General features: G+C 39.6%; 1 protein-coding gene across 1 annotated transcript; it reads right to left on the bottom strand.

Annotated features, from left to right (window-relative positions):
• Positions 1–11189: 11189 nt before the first annotated feature.
• On the bottom strand, positions 11190–11828 carry LOC134290185 (glutamic acid-rich protein-like). The gene has a single exon (XM_062857248.1). It carries the CDS (start codon positions 11826–11828, stop codon positions 11190–11192), a length of 639 nt encoding a protein of 212 aa, XP_062713232.1.
• Between the last annotated feature and the right edge of the window lie 1195 nt (positions 11829–13023).

Raw genomic sequence — 13023 nt, 5'->3', positions numbered from 1 at the left:
CGAAAAGGCACCATCAGCATGTGTTACATCTTCCCTCCCGATATGATATTGGTTCGTTCGGTTTGGAATCCAAATCAAGAAACATCGAGTGTGTGTGCGGTTTCTCGATGGGATGGAACCAGCTTGCGCTGTTCTTCAAACGAATTTGCTGCTGCTGGTAGGGTTACCGATTCCGGTTAACTGTTTTGAATTGATGGATTCTGGAGAAATTCCTTGTAGGATAAACAGTAGAAAGAGTAATTGTGGCATCGGAAGTATGTATTTGGTATAACTAAGCTGGGATTCCCTGTACTTTGAACATTATCCTGAAAACTGATTTCTTGGACTTTTCTGAATAACCTTTGACCGCCCAGTGTCCAATTTATTCGACAGTTCCCCAACTAGCATTTTCAGCGCTATGCTTCAATCATTTGCTTTCTGCTGTGTAACAGTCGAAATAAAGTACTGAACGCTGAATAAAAAGGAAGCTAGTCAAAAATAAATCATAAGCTAATTACATAGCTGCAAAGCAAGCACCATACAACTCCCCAGCTCGGTTTTCTGAAACCAATCACTTGTTGTTGGAGCTTCTTTTACTGCCCTTTATTCCAATACCGGGAGATTTTCCAGAAGATGAACTAATCGTCTTGTATAGTACTGCTACTATACAGTACAATTTGCAATGTTGACAAATCCACAATCCAGCAGCGATTTAAAATTTATTATGTGACTTCATTACAGCTAGAATCTGTAAAAAGAAACGGTTGGTATAGCAACATGGCTTGTAGGATGTTAACAGTATAGCCAAAACAAACTTTAAGCGGGATATATAGCAGCTACACAAATATTATACAGCTATCTATCTCAGTGATATGAAAGCGTTTGGGTTTCTCTTAGTGCACTCTAATCCAACTCCGGAAGAGTTACCGAAAGATGTGCAATTTTTTTAGAGTTCCAACCAATAAAACAGCTGTTTTTATACAGTACGTGTTTTAATGTTGCCAACTACACAAAACAGCAGCGCTTCGTAGATTTTCAAAGAATATTATTTTTTCAGCTATAAGCTGTGACGAAGAATCTGTTGGCGCAACCATACAGGTTGTTGAATGTAAACATTAGTCCGTTTGACGTTTCACAAGCTTTTGCAGCAAGATAAAGTTGAGTAAAGTTTCTTGTGGCACAATTGTAAAGCCTTGTCTGGGTTAAAGCAAAACGGGCATATGCAATTTATATACACTGAAAATATATTTTGTTTCATTGTACGAAATCACTCGTCATGTTTACAAATGCCATTCGTTGTTTTCTGCAACAAAAAGCTTCGTAATGTGAATGAGTTCTTTTCGTACAAAATTGCTCCAACACATTTTTCTGCCTCTTTTTTTTGTCGGAATGACATTAAACATGCTTAAAAAAAATACCACACGTTCGTCCACTTGGATACCACAGGCTTCGAATCACGTATCTTCTGATTGATACCTACCAGTGCTAACCACCCATCTGTGGGCGCTTGTTGAAACCATCCAAAAACAACCAGAACGCTTTCCACTTTGGTTCTGTTTATAAATAACCTTCACTTCCAACCGAGAGCATATTTCCTTTCCTCTTCTCGCACACGCACCGTCATATGCTCATGAAAACAGGTTGCTTTGTTTTCTCTGCGATCCAACCAAGCGTAAGTGAGGACTGCAAAACTTTGTTGCATTCTACGAAGCAAAATTTTCTTTTTACGCATGGTTTGTAAAAAACGTATGACATTTGTATGTTTTGTTTTATTCTATACAGCTGGAGCTAAAACCTACGAATGAGCAAGTTGACCGCGTGTCGGATTCGTATTGATACTACTCCATTTGTATTGTTTCAGCATGGTGGCGATTTCGTACATGATACTACTCCATTTGTATTGTTTCAGCATGGTGGTACGAATGGACCGTACATTATACGCAAATTGCTTTCAATTTACGAAAACTAGTTTTACGAAACATATTCGTTGAGGTTTTACGAAAGAATATTCTGAGTGTATAGCAGTGAGGGGTCTTCAGTTAGCCTAGTGGTTAAGGCAATGGACCGTCAATCCGGAGACGGCGGGTTCGGCCGTTCCGGTCGAGAAAATTTTCTCGGCTCCCTGGGCATAATTGTATCATTGTACTTGCCACACGATGTACAAATTCATGAAATGGCAGGTAAAGAAAGCCCTTCAATTAATAACTGTGGAAGTGCTCTAAGAACACTAAGTTGAAAAGAGGCAGGCCAAGTTCCAATGCGAACGTCGAGCCAGAAAGAAGAAGAAGAAGAAGAAGATATAGCAGTGTGGCAGCGAAGACATCATCGGGACCAATGGATACGGAGAAAAGAGCTAGGGCTAGGCATAGAAGCTGCTCGCACAGCATATACTATACATGTTCATTAAGTTCGTCAGATTCACACTGATAAAAATATCTATATTGGGTAAACCCAATAGGTGTATAGGGCTTGCACAGAAGCTTCGGTCCATATGTACAACACAATAACTCAGCATTAAGCCATATTGAGGACGCTTTGTTGACGTTTAAATTTACAGCAAATCAAGCATAACTTTTCAATCCGACGTAACTCGAGAATGTAAACACATCCGGGTTTACTGCTGCGTGCATGATTCATAAAGCAAATTTAAGAATCCACATCACTGTTTGTTGATTTATTGCTTAATTTGATCAACTAAACATATTTTTCGAAACGACGTATCTCACTATTTTGATGTTTACAACTTTACTGATAGATACACCGTTTTGATATATGAGAAAACCAAACGACGTATCTAGCCAAAATCAAAAGTAACAGATACACCAAACTGGCACCATACAAAAGCGACGTATCTGGCATGACGTATCTCGAACCAACCCGGTGTATGTGTATTTCTGTCAAAATTCATTGTGAAAATGATATGGAATGAGTAGGTTTTGTTCCTTACCTAGTGCGTGCAATATCCCTGGTGATGTTAAGCACGAAAAAACTTATGAAAAGTGTTTTTATGAAAAACTATTTTAGTTAAATGGTCGTCAACATTGACCATGAATTTACTCAGATCAGTGAAAAAGTTAGATACGTCGATTTGAAAAATTATGCTTGAAATGTTAGTTGGGTCTTTTGGCTTGAATATCACCTGAATTACGCAATTTTTATAATTCTGGCCTTCGATTTGACTAGGTCGTATGTTTGCTGTGATTCGTATGCAGATTTAACCTAATCAAATCTAATGCCAGAACTATGTCTTCTAAGGAATTGTCCATTACATCCCCATGGAAATCACTTCAATAATAAGCCTTATGCTTTTAATTTTAATGACATTTCCTTGTCTTGATAATAGTACTTAAGTAGAAGAATAAAAACCGCCCTAGCAAAACCACCAGTAATTCCATCAGGATTTATTTCAGAATAAACCGAAGTTTTTACTTCTGGAATGCAGAAAGAAAATTCATGCAGGAACTCCTTTCAGCAAGAATTGATGATTTCGCCAAATATCCCTTCGGAATATATTCCTGTCTATGCATTTCTTTGAAACATCCTCAAGAATTCTTTCAATGTTTTTTTTTTTCAAGAATTCCACCAGTAATTTTCCTTAGAATTTCTTCATCCGTGCCACAAAAAGGAAGGGCCAGCCCACGGGTTTCTCCAGTTATTCCTTCACAGATTTCTTAAGAAAATCAATTCCAGCATAAGTTTCTCCACAGTTTCAGGCAGAGATTTCCGCAGGAGTTCCATTCAGAAACATCTCTAGGTATTTCTAAAAAAAATTAGATTTTTTCCAGAAATTCTTTTAGTAACTAATAATGGAATTTCTTCGAAGGTTCTTACTTGTATTCATCTTTATAATTCTCCAGGGATACCTTCAAGACTCCCTACAGGAGTTATACCTTGGCATTGCTTCCAGGAATTTCTCTAGAAAAAACTCATAAATTCCGTATAGGATTTATTCAGACCTTTTTTTCTGGTTCTTCAAGAACATCTCCCGAGATTCTCTCAGGAACTTTTTCAGATATTACTCCACGATTTATTATTATTTGGCATCTACCTAGGTTTTTTTTTCAAGAAATTCTTATAGCAAAACCACCAGAAATTCCATCAGGAGTTATTTCGGCATAAACCGAACCTTTTTTTCCGGAATACAGGAAGAAAATTCATGCAGGAATTCCATTCAGCAAATATTGATGATTTCGCCAAATATCCCCTCGGAATATATTCCTGTCTATACATTTCTTTGAAAATCCCTAAGAATTCTTCCAATGTTTTTTTTTAAGAATTCCGCCAGGAATTTTCCTTGGAATTCCTTTATAAGTTTCACAAAAAAGAAGGACCAGACAACGGGTTTCTCCAGGGATTCATTAAAAAAACATGCAATTCCAGCCCAAGTTTCTTCACAATTTCAGGCAGGAATTCATCCAGAGATTTTCGCAGGAGTTCTTTCGGAGATTTCTTTAGAGAGCTTGCAGAAACTTCTCCAGGTATTTCTTCAAAAAATGAGATTTTTTTCCAGAATTTCTTTTAGAAACTTTTAATGGGATTCCTTCAAAGGTCCCTACTTGTATTCGTCGTTATAATTCTCCAGGGATTCCTTTAACACTTCCTACAGGAGTTATTCCTTGGCATTGCTTCCAGAAATTTCTCTAGAAAAAAAACTCATAAATTACGTATAGGATTTATTCAGACCTTTTTACTGGTTGTTCTAGAAGATCTCCCGAGATTCTCTCAGAAATTTGTGAGATATTACTCAACGATTTATTATTGTTTGACATCTCCCTAGATTTTTTTCAAGAAATTCTTATTGGAATACTTATTGAAGGTTCTTCACTTCTTTCAGGTATTCATTCAGAGCTTCCTTCAGACAATTCTATTGCTTCAGAAATTTCTTCAGTGATTTCTTCGAGAACTCCACCAGTATATACCAGTATATAGTATTACTTCAGAAATTGTTTCTCCGGTTTTAGGCTACTAATCCGTTCAGGGATTGTATGAGAAATTCTTCTTAGAATTTATCAAGAGGTATCGCCAGTAGTTCTAGGGATTGCTTCAGGAAACCTCCAGAAAAAAAATATCTGGGTTCTTCCTAGAATTCTTCCATTGGCTTTGTCTGTAATCAGTACAGGAATTCCTGCTGAATGCTTTTTGAGAAATTTTCAAAAATTGCTCTTAAGGTTCCTTAGAAATATCCTCTTAAGTCTCTTCAGGATTATTTTTCCAAACACTTCTCCATAAATTCCTTTATAAATTCGTTCAGATTTCGAATTCTCGAAATTACTTCTTTGTGGAGTTCCACCGAAGGTATCACTGGATTTCATGAAAAAATCCTCAAAATTATCAAGAAGTACCTCTAGTAAACTCCAGAGGTATATCTAATAGTTTTTCCAGAGATAGCTTCAGAAAGATGTTCCCTTAGGAATTCAGTATTTTTGTGTTGAGTTTCAAAGATATCCCTGGAGGAATCTATGAAGTAGTTCCAAGAGATCTTTGTGCCCGAAACACAGGAGAAATTCAAATATGAATCCTTGTAGCATTTTTACAGGAATCTCTGAAGGATTTTTTCAAAAAACCATAGAAGAATCAAAACGAGTCTCTGGACATAGTTCTGAAGTAATTCCTGAAGAAATTTCTGAAGGAATCCGTGGAGTCAAGAACTGAAATAATTACCGGACAACTGACACTGAGGAAGACTACAAATGGTAGGATCAAAACGGGTAACACTCATTCGAAGTAACTGAAAGAATTTTTGATGCAATTTCTGAAGAAATCTTTAGTGAATTTGCTTAAGAAATCCCTGGAGACATTCTTGGAAGAGTTTCTAGAAAAATGTCTGAAAAAATTTCTGGGGTGAGACCTGAAGAAACTCATGGGGAAGCTTGGAATAAAGTTTCTGGCGAATTTTCAGAAGGTACTCATAGAGTGGACGTGTTTTCCGAAGGAATCTCTTTTGTAATATATTAAGAAAAACCTAGCAAAACGTCTGTAAAGATTCCTGGACAAATCTATTTAAACATTTTTGAAGGAATTCATGTAGAAATTCCTACGACTACTTTTGGATAAATTTCTGAGTTAATTCATTAAAGAATTTGTCAAGGAAACCCGGTACAAATTTTTGGATAAACACATGTTACAAGGCGAAACTACTGAATAAATCTGAATTTCGGGAAAGTCCTGCTAGAAACACTTAAAATCTCAGAAGGAATACATGCATGATTTTCTAGAATAATCTCAAAATGAATATCTGGAGACATTCATGTGGGAAATTCTGCTGGAATTCCTAGGGAAATCCCTGAAGAAATTTTCGGAAGATTTCTGGAGCGGATTTCAAGAAACAGCTGGAAGATTTTCTTAAAGAATAATAGACAGGATTCCTGAAGTAATTCCTGGCAGAGTGACAGAAGGCATCCACAGAATACTTCCTTAAGAAAGACAATTCTGAATGTGTAAGGGAATATCTGAAGAAAGCACTGGAAAGATTTCTTAAAATTTCAAAAAGAAACCGTTGGAGCAATTTCTCAAAGCGTATGGAAAATTTAATGAATGAACACCTTGAGTTGTTTCCGATGAAAATCATGGAGCGATTTTGAAGATGTTCTAAAGAAATTCTTTGAGAATTTTCTGAAGAAATTACGAATTGAGTTTCTGAAGGAATCCTGGAGAAATTTTTAAAGGTATTCCTGGAAAAATTTATAAAGTAAACTTTGGAGAAATTTTCAATCGAATTTCTGGAGGATTATTTTAAGGTGAAGATATGACGAAGCCACACCTCAAATATTCAAGAGCACAGATCTGGCGAACCGTATGTCTGTTTGCTCTGAAAAGTTGATCGATTGGCCACCACCAGCGGGTAAATAAACGATCAAATTTTCAGCGCAAACAGACATACGGTTCGCCAGATCTGTGCTCTTGAATATTTGAGGTGTGGCTTCGTCATATCTTCACCTTAAAGAATCTCAGGAAGATATTGTAAAGGAAGCTTAAGAAACGATTCTGAAGGATTTTCTGAAATATTGTGCCTTGCAAGATAAATCCACGAAATGCGTTTGTCTTCTTCTTTTCCATCAAATTGCAAAAATATGACCGCACAACTATGAGCGACATGATGGTCAGAAAATCTGCATGCGGCTCTTATATTAAATCCACATGAGGCTACAGCGATATGGCCGCAGGGAGATGCACGCGATACAGACGCAATGTGGAAATGGAAAAGATGAAGCCGTATCCCCCCGCAGCATCACTAAATAACATCCCGATTATTAAACACAAAGCCGTCAAGGTGATGCGTATGCGTATAGTGAATCAATGTGGCGATAATAGTAGTTTACGCAACAAGGTGCAGAATGAAGATTTTTACAGCACGACTCTCTCTCTCTTCTTGGCGTAACGTCCTCATTGGGACAAAGTCTGCTTCTCAGCTTAGTGTTCTATGAGCACTTCCACAGTTATTAACTGAGAGCTTCCTCTGCCAATGACCATTTTGCATGCGTATATCGTGTGGCAGGCACGAAGATACTCTATGCCCAAGGAAGTCAAGGAAATTTCCTTTACGAAAAGATCCTGGACCGACCGGGAATCGAACCCGTCACCCTCAGCATGGTCGTACATTTATCGTACATTTATCCAACGAGGCTTGCCCTTTAGAAATCTTTGAAGCAAATTTACGAATGAATAAAAAAAGGATTGTTTAAAAAGAATCCGTAATGAAATTTCCTAGAGAATTTATGGACGAATTCTTGAAGAAATTTTCAGAAAATTCCTGTAATTTCTGAAAAGCGCAAAAAAATCGAATAAAATGGCAGATTTCATTGTATCTAGGAGGGGTCTCCAGTTAGCCTAGTGGTTAAGGCTCTGGATCGCCAATCCGGAGACGGTGGGTTCGATTCCCGTTCCGGTCGGGACATTTTTCTCGACTCCCTAGGTATCATTGTACTTGCCTCACAATGTACAAATTCATGCAATGACAGGTAAAGAAAGCCCTACAATTAATAACTGTAGAAGTGCTCAAAGAACACTTAGTTGAAGCGAGGCAGGCCAAGTCTCAGTGGGGACGTAGATCGATAAAGAAGAAGAAGAAGAAGAAGGGATAAATCAGGATTTTCTAGTAGGAAGAAGGAGTTTTTCTCATAATATTGGGCAACTAAATATTTTTTTAATGGCACTTGTTACTTGTCATACATTAATGAAGGCGTGAATAAATTCCGCCCTTCAATTATTGTGATTTAGATTGTTTTTTACACGAATGGGAATGTAAAGGAGAAAAAACGAAAATATCAGAAAAATGTTTTTTTTTTCTGAGGGCTCAAAAATATCGAGTTATGTAATTGTGTGCAAATAAGTTAAAATACACGTAAACAAAAAAAAAAATAAGTACGAAGCTTCTTAGTCGTGTGGTTAGGGTTACCAAACTTTTAATCGCACTATGCTATGGGGTGAGGGTACGGCTCCACTCCGGGCGATGAAATTATTCGCGAGAATAGTTTCTTTTCCGTATCCGCTGGCGCATGAACCGTGTGTCCGTTGTCTAGTGTTAAGTTTCGTTCAATTTGTACAGCCGCTGACTGAAGCCGTGCCTTATTTTGTAATTTCCAATATCGTCAAATAAAATTATCCATAATGATAAACAGGATTAGGTAATTTTTCAAACAAGCATTCTAGGAGTTAAAACCTGATTTTTACCTAAGTAGTTGCCACTTTTTCTGTTTTTACTGCTGGCATTATTTTAAAGATCCCTTCCAGGATTTCGGTAACCATTCCTTTAGTGGTTCCTACTAGGATTTTTTCAGGGGATCCTTCTTGAATCTTGGAGAATCTTTGCTGACGTCTTTTAGGTATTCGTGCCAGGTTTCTGCTGGGATTCCTTCAAATTTTCTTCTTGATTTTCTGGGCATTTCTCAAAGGATTTCTTCAGTAATTTATTCCGGGATGTCTTTAGTTATTCTTTTGGGGATTCCTGTACATGTACCATCCGGGATTACTTTCATGATTTGTTTAAGGATTCCATGAGGGATTCTCTATGGGATTCCTTTTGGTATCACTTCAGGGATTTCTTCTGTGATTTCCAGGGATTCCCCCCGGGGTTTCTACAGCTAAAATCTCTTGAAACCCCCTAGAATGCCCCTGCAACTCTCTGATACATCCTGGAACACCCCTACATCTCTTCTGAATGCAGGCTTCCGAGGGGATTTCAGGGGTCCCAGGGAGATTTCAGGGAAGGGGGGGGGGGGGTTCAGGTATGTATCAGAGGCTATCATGGGTTTGCACTTATGTAACTCCCTGAAACCCCCTGGAACACCCATGGACACTTCTGAAATTCCCTAAAACATTTCTGCAGCTCTCTGAAACCTCCTTGGATTACCTCTGGGCGCTGCTTAAAGCGCTGGACCCGTTCTGGAACGTCCTTGGCCCTTCTGAAACTTCCTGAGATCCCCTAGAAAACTCCGGGAATTCCCTGAAACCTCCAGAACACCCATGAAATGCTCTGGAACCCCCTGGAACAGTCTAAATACCTCTTGGAAACCCCTGGGACGCTTCTGAAATCAAAAGGAACACCCTGGAACGCCCCAGAACTTCTTGTAACACTCCTGAATACCCTTCAAACCCCCTGAAATCCATTCGAACGTCCCTGCAACTGAACCCCCTTGAACACTCCTGCAACATCTGAACCGCCACTGTAATCCTTCGGAACGCGACTGAAACTGCTCGAAAACCCCTGGAACGACTTTGAAACCCTCTGTAACACCCCGAGACTCCCTAGAAACCCCTAGAACGCTTCGGATGTCCTCTGGAACACCCCTGAAACCCCTCTGAAACCCCTTGAAAACTCCTGAACGCCACTGATATTTACTCCCAGGAACACACATGGAAAGCCCCTGAAACCCCTACGCTGAACTTTCCAATCGTCGACAAGTATGCGGGTGCTTCCAATGAAGCTGAGAGATTGACAGTTCCACATACCAAGTTTACGATCTTTTTATTTGCCGAGATCATTGCCATTGGTTTTGGTTCGTATTATTGCCAATTTCCCTTTGAAATGATGTGTAAGGCCAGTCTCGGAGGGCCCGACATCATAGTTTAGAGTCCTTCTCTGACATTCGGACGTCGATCAGCCATCCCTCCGCCATGTCATCTGTATATGCTTAGTAAGGAAACCGATACTCTGTCAAATTGCCAACTATCATAGAGAGTCTTGATTGATGCTGCCATAAACTTTGCTTGGCTGGTAAACCCTATCCTGACTACTATTCCTGTCAGAAAATATACATTCAATAATGCCTCACAATAGCAGTGCTACCCCATGTATGCAGTAGCAACGTAAAGCTTCATACTATACTGTGGTTCCAAAGGACTGGGGCTCAGTGGAAGTCGCAAGGGACAGGTAGATGATACTTTTCTAAACCAAACAGGCTGGGCTGGGTTGGTCTGGTGCCTTGTATAGGAGCGGATGCTGCTGATGCACAGAAAGGGAATATGCCAGCTGTAATCTGCTTAAGCTGCAATAAGGCAAACATTTGCTTATGCTTAAAACCGCACCCGGTAAGATGGTTTGCCCCATACACTGAACTCTATCAGGGTGTAAAAGAATCGAGGGGAGAAGGGATTGGAGCAGAAGATGGAGAGGAGAGAAATCTTCCAACTTATGGTACCATTCTTTGCATGACAGAGCAGCAGCAGCTGTATCTCCTCTTATCGATCACGTAAAGCCGATAAAGGTACCAGGTGAAAATCGAACGTCATGCTGTTTTGGTTCGGAAAGCAAGATTGACAGAATTCTGCATGAATTTCATAATATGAGAGACGTGACAAATCTGATTAGGATATTTGATACATGAGGGGAATATCTTAACATTTGAAGAGAATGAAGAGAGTTAAAGCTGGTCTTGAATTTCTTTCGAAAAGAAACGATCTCAACAAACTCGTAAACTCGTTTCTCGCCTTCTTTTATTCTTGTGCTTCTTTTGCTTCTTGTGCTTCATGTTTTTTTTTGTGCTTCCTGTCTTATTGTCTTCTTGTGATTTTTATGCTTCTTATGTTTCTTGTGCTTCTTGTGTTTTTTGTGCTTCTTGTGTTTTTTGTGCTTCTTGTGCTTCTTTTGCTTATTGTGCTTCTTGTGCTTCTTTTGCTTATTATGCTTCTTGTGCTTCTTGTGCTTCTTGTGCTTCTTGTCTTCTTGTGCTTCTTGTCTTCTTGTCTTCTTGTCTTCTTGTCTTTTTGTCTTCTTAGCTTCTTGTCTTCTTATCCGTTTTGTGATTCATAAGATTCTTGTGCTTCTTGTGCTTCTTGTGCTTCTTGTGCTTCTTGTGCTTCTTGTGCTTCTTGTGCTTCTTGTGCTTCTTGTGCTTCTTGTGCTTCTTGTGCTTCTTGTGCTTCTTGTGCTTCTTGTGCTTCTTGTGCTTCTTGTGCTTCTTGTGCTTCTTGTGCTTCTTGTGCTTCTTGTGCTTCTTGTGCTTCTTGTGCTTCTTGTGCTTCTTGTGCTTCTTGTGCTTCTTGTGCTTCTTGTGCTTCTTGTGCTTCTTGTGCTTCTTGTGCTTCTTGTGCTTCTTGTGCTTCTTGTGCTTCTTGTGCTTCTTGTGCTTCTTGTGCTTCTTGTGCTTCTTGTGCTTCTTGTGCTTCTTGTGCTTCTTGTGCTTCTTGTGCTTCTTGTGCTTCTTGTGCTTCTTGTGCTTCTTGTGCTTCTTGTACTTCTTGTGTTTCTTGTGCTTCTTGTGCTTCTTGTGCTTCTTTTGCTTCTTGTGCTTCTTGTGCTTTTTGTTTTCTTGTCTTCTTGTGCTTCTTGTCTTCTTGTGCTTCTTATCTTCTTGTGCTTCTTGTCTTCTTATTTGCTTGTCTTCTTGGCTTCTGTACTGTACTTTTATCATAGAATTCCATTATCACTTTCAAAGCTTTGTTCAAACCGAGCCAACAATGGCGTTGACTCAGTTATCCTTCTCAACAATCAACTGAATATGAACGTTCAGTGATCCAGGGGATAACGTTAATGGAAATCACCACATGCGGCACACGCAGTCTTCTTGTTACTGTTGATGGCTTTGACACAGCCCTAACCAAACTCAAACTGTGAAGGGCCGACCAAGCATCCGCCAAAATGTGCGCGAACATTTTCATCTCGCTCGTTGTCGTCATCGTCGTCGTCATTGTCATATGGCACGCAAATTTAGCGCCCTTTCAACTAGATGGGGTGAGCCATGAAGTGTGTTGAATGCGCGAACACGCGTTCCGGAACGCGTCTAGTAAGGAACATCACCATCGTCATCAACGACTCCTTCCTTTGCCTGTGATGCCACTGGGTACCAGTGGGAGTTTAACCGGCGAAGTGGCATGAAGTTTTGTGTACTATGCGGTGAAGGCTTTTTGTGGCGCTCAGTCAAGGGCATTGCTTCATGAATATGGCAAGCTTGCCAGTAGGTACTAGTTTCCGGTTATTGCACAGTTGTCTGATTAGTGGTCAAAATTTGAACGTGATTGTTTAGCTTCATCATATCCAGACTATAAAAGGTTCTTAAAAATATAATAAAACTTAAATAATAGATATTAGGTTTTATAACGGTTGTCAATACCTCTTTCAGACTAATTGGTAATGTTTTCTAGTACTAATTACCACTGTGCAACGTAGTTGTATGCCAACTATACAACAAGTATTCCCCAATGCAGCTTGCCATGGTATCCTGTCTATCAGTTCGCCATATTCCTAGTTCGTTCACACAGCAGCTGATTTGGGACCAACTAACTAGTCCCACCGCTACTGGAGAAGGATAGCTGCTGCTGCTGCTGCTGCTTCAGCACGCCCAAAATTAAACATGTAGATCACACCAGCAGCAGAAGCAGCAGCAGCAGTAGCATAAAACTTTATCAACTGGCAGTTGGCTCAGCGGGTGGTTTAGGTTTGTACTACACGTACAAGACGGTAGGTATCTTGCTTCAACGACTGCTGCTTCTGGCGGAGGTTGCTCGCTGAGGCTTCCATGTCGAAGAGAGGCAAAAAGCAGAAACAGCAAAGCCCGAAATTCATTGAGTGAGTGGTGGCGATTGTCTGCTCTACCGTGCCATGTCTGC

Source organism: Aedes albopictus, chromosome 3, assembly GCF_035046485.1.
Source record: "Aedes albopictus strain Foshan chromosome 3, AalbF5, whole genome shotgun sequence".
NCBI classification, from domain to species: Eukaryota; Metazoa; Arthropoda; class Insecta; order Diptera; family Culicidae; genus Aedes; species Aedes albopictus.
Note: the sequence above shows the minus strand (reverse complement) of the source record. Positions and strands in the feature narration are given on the sequence as shown.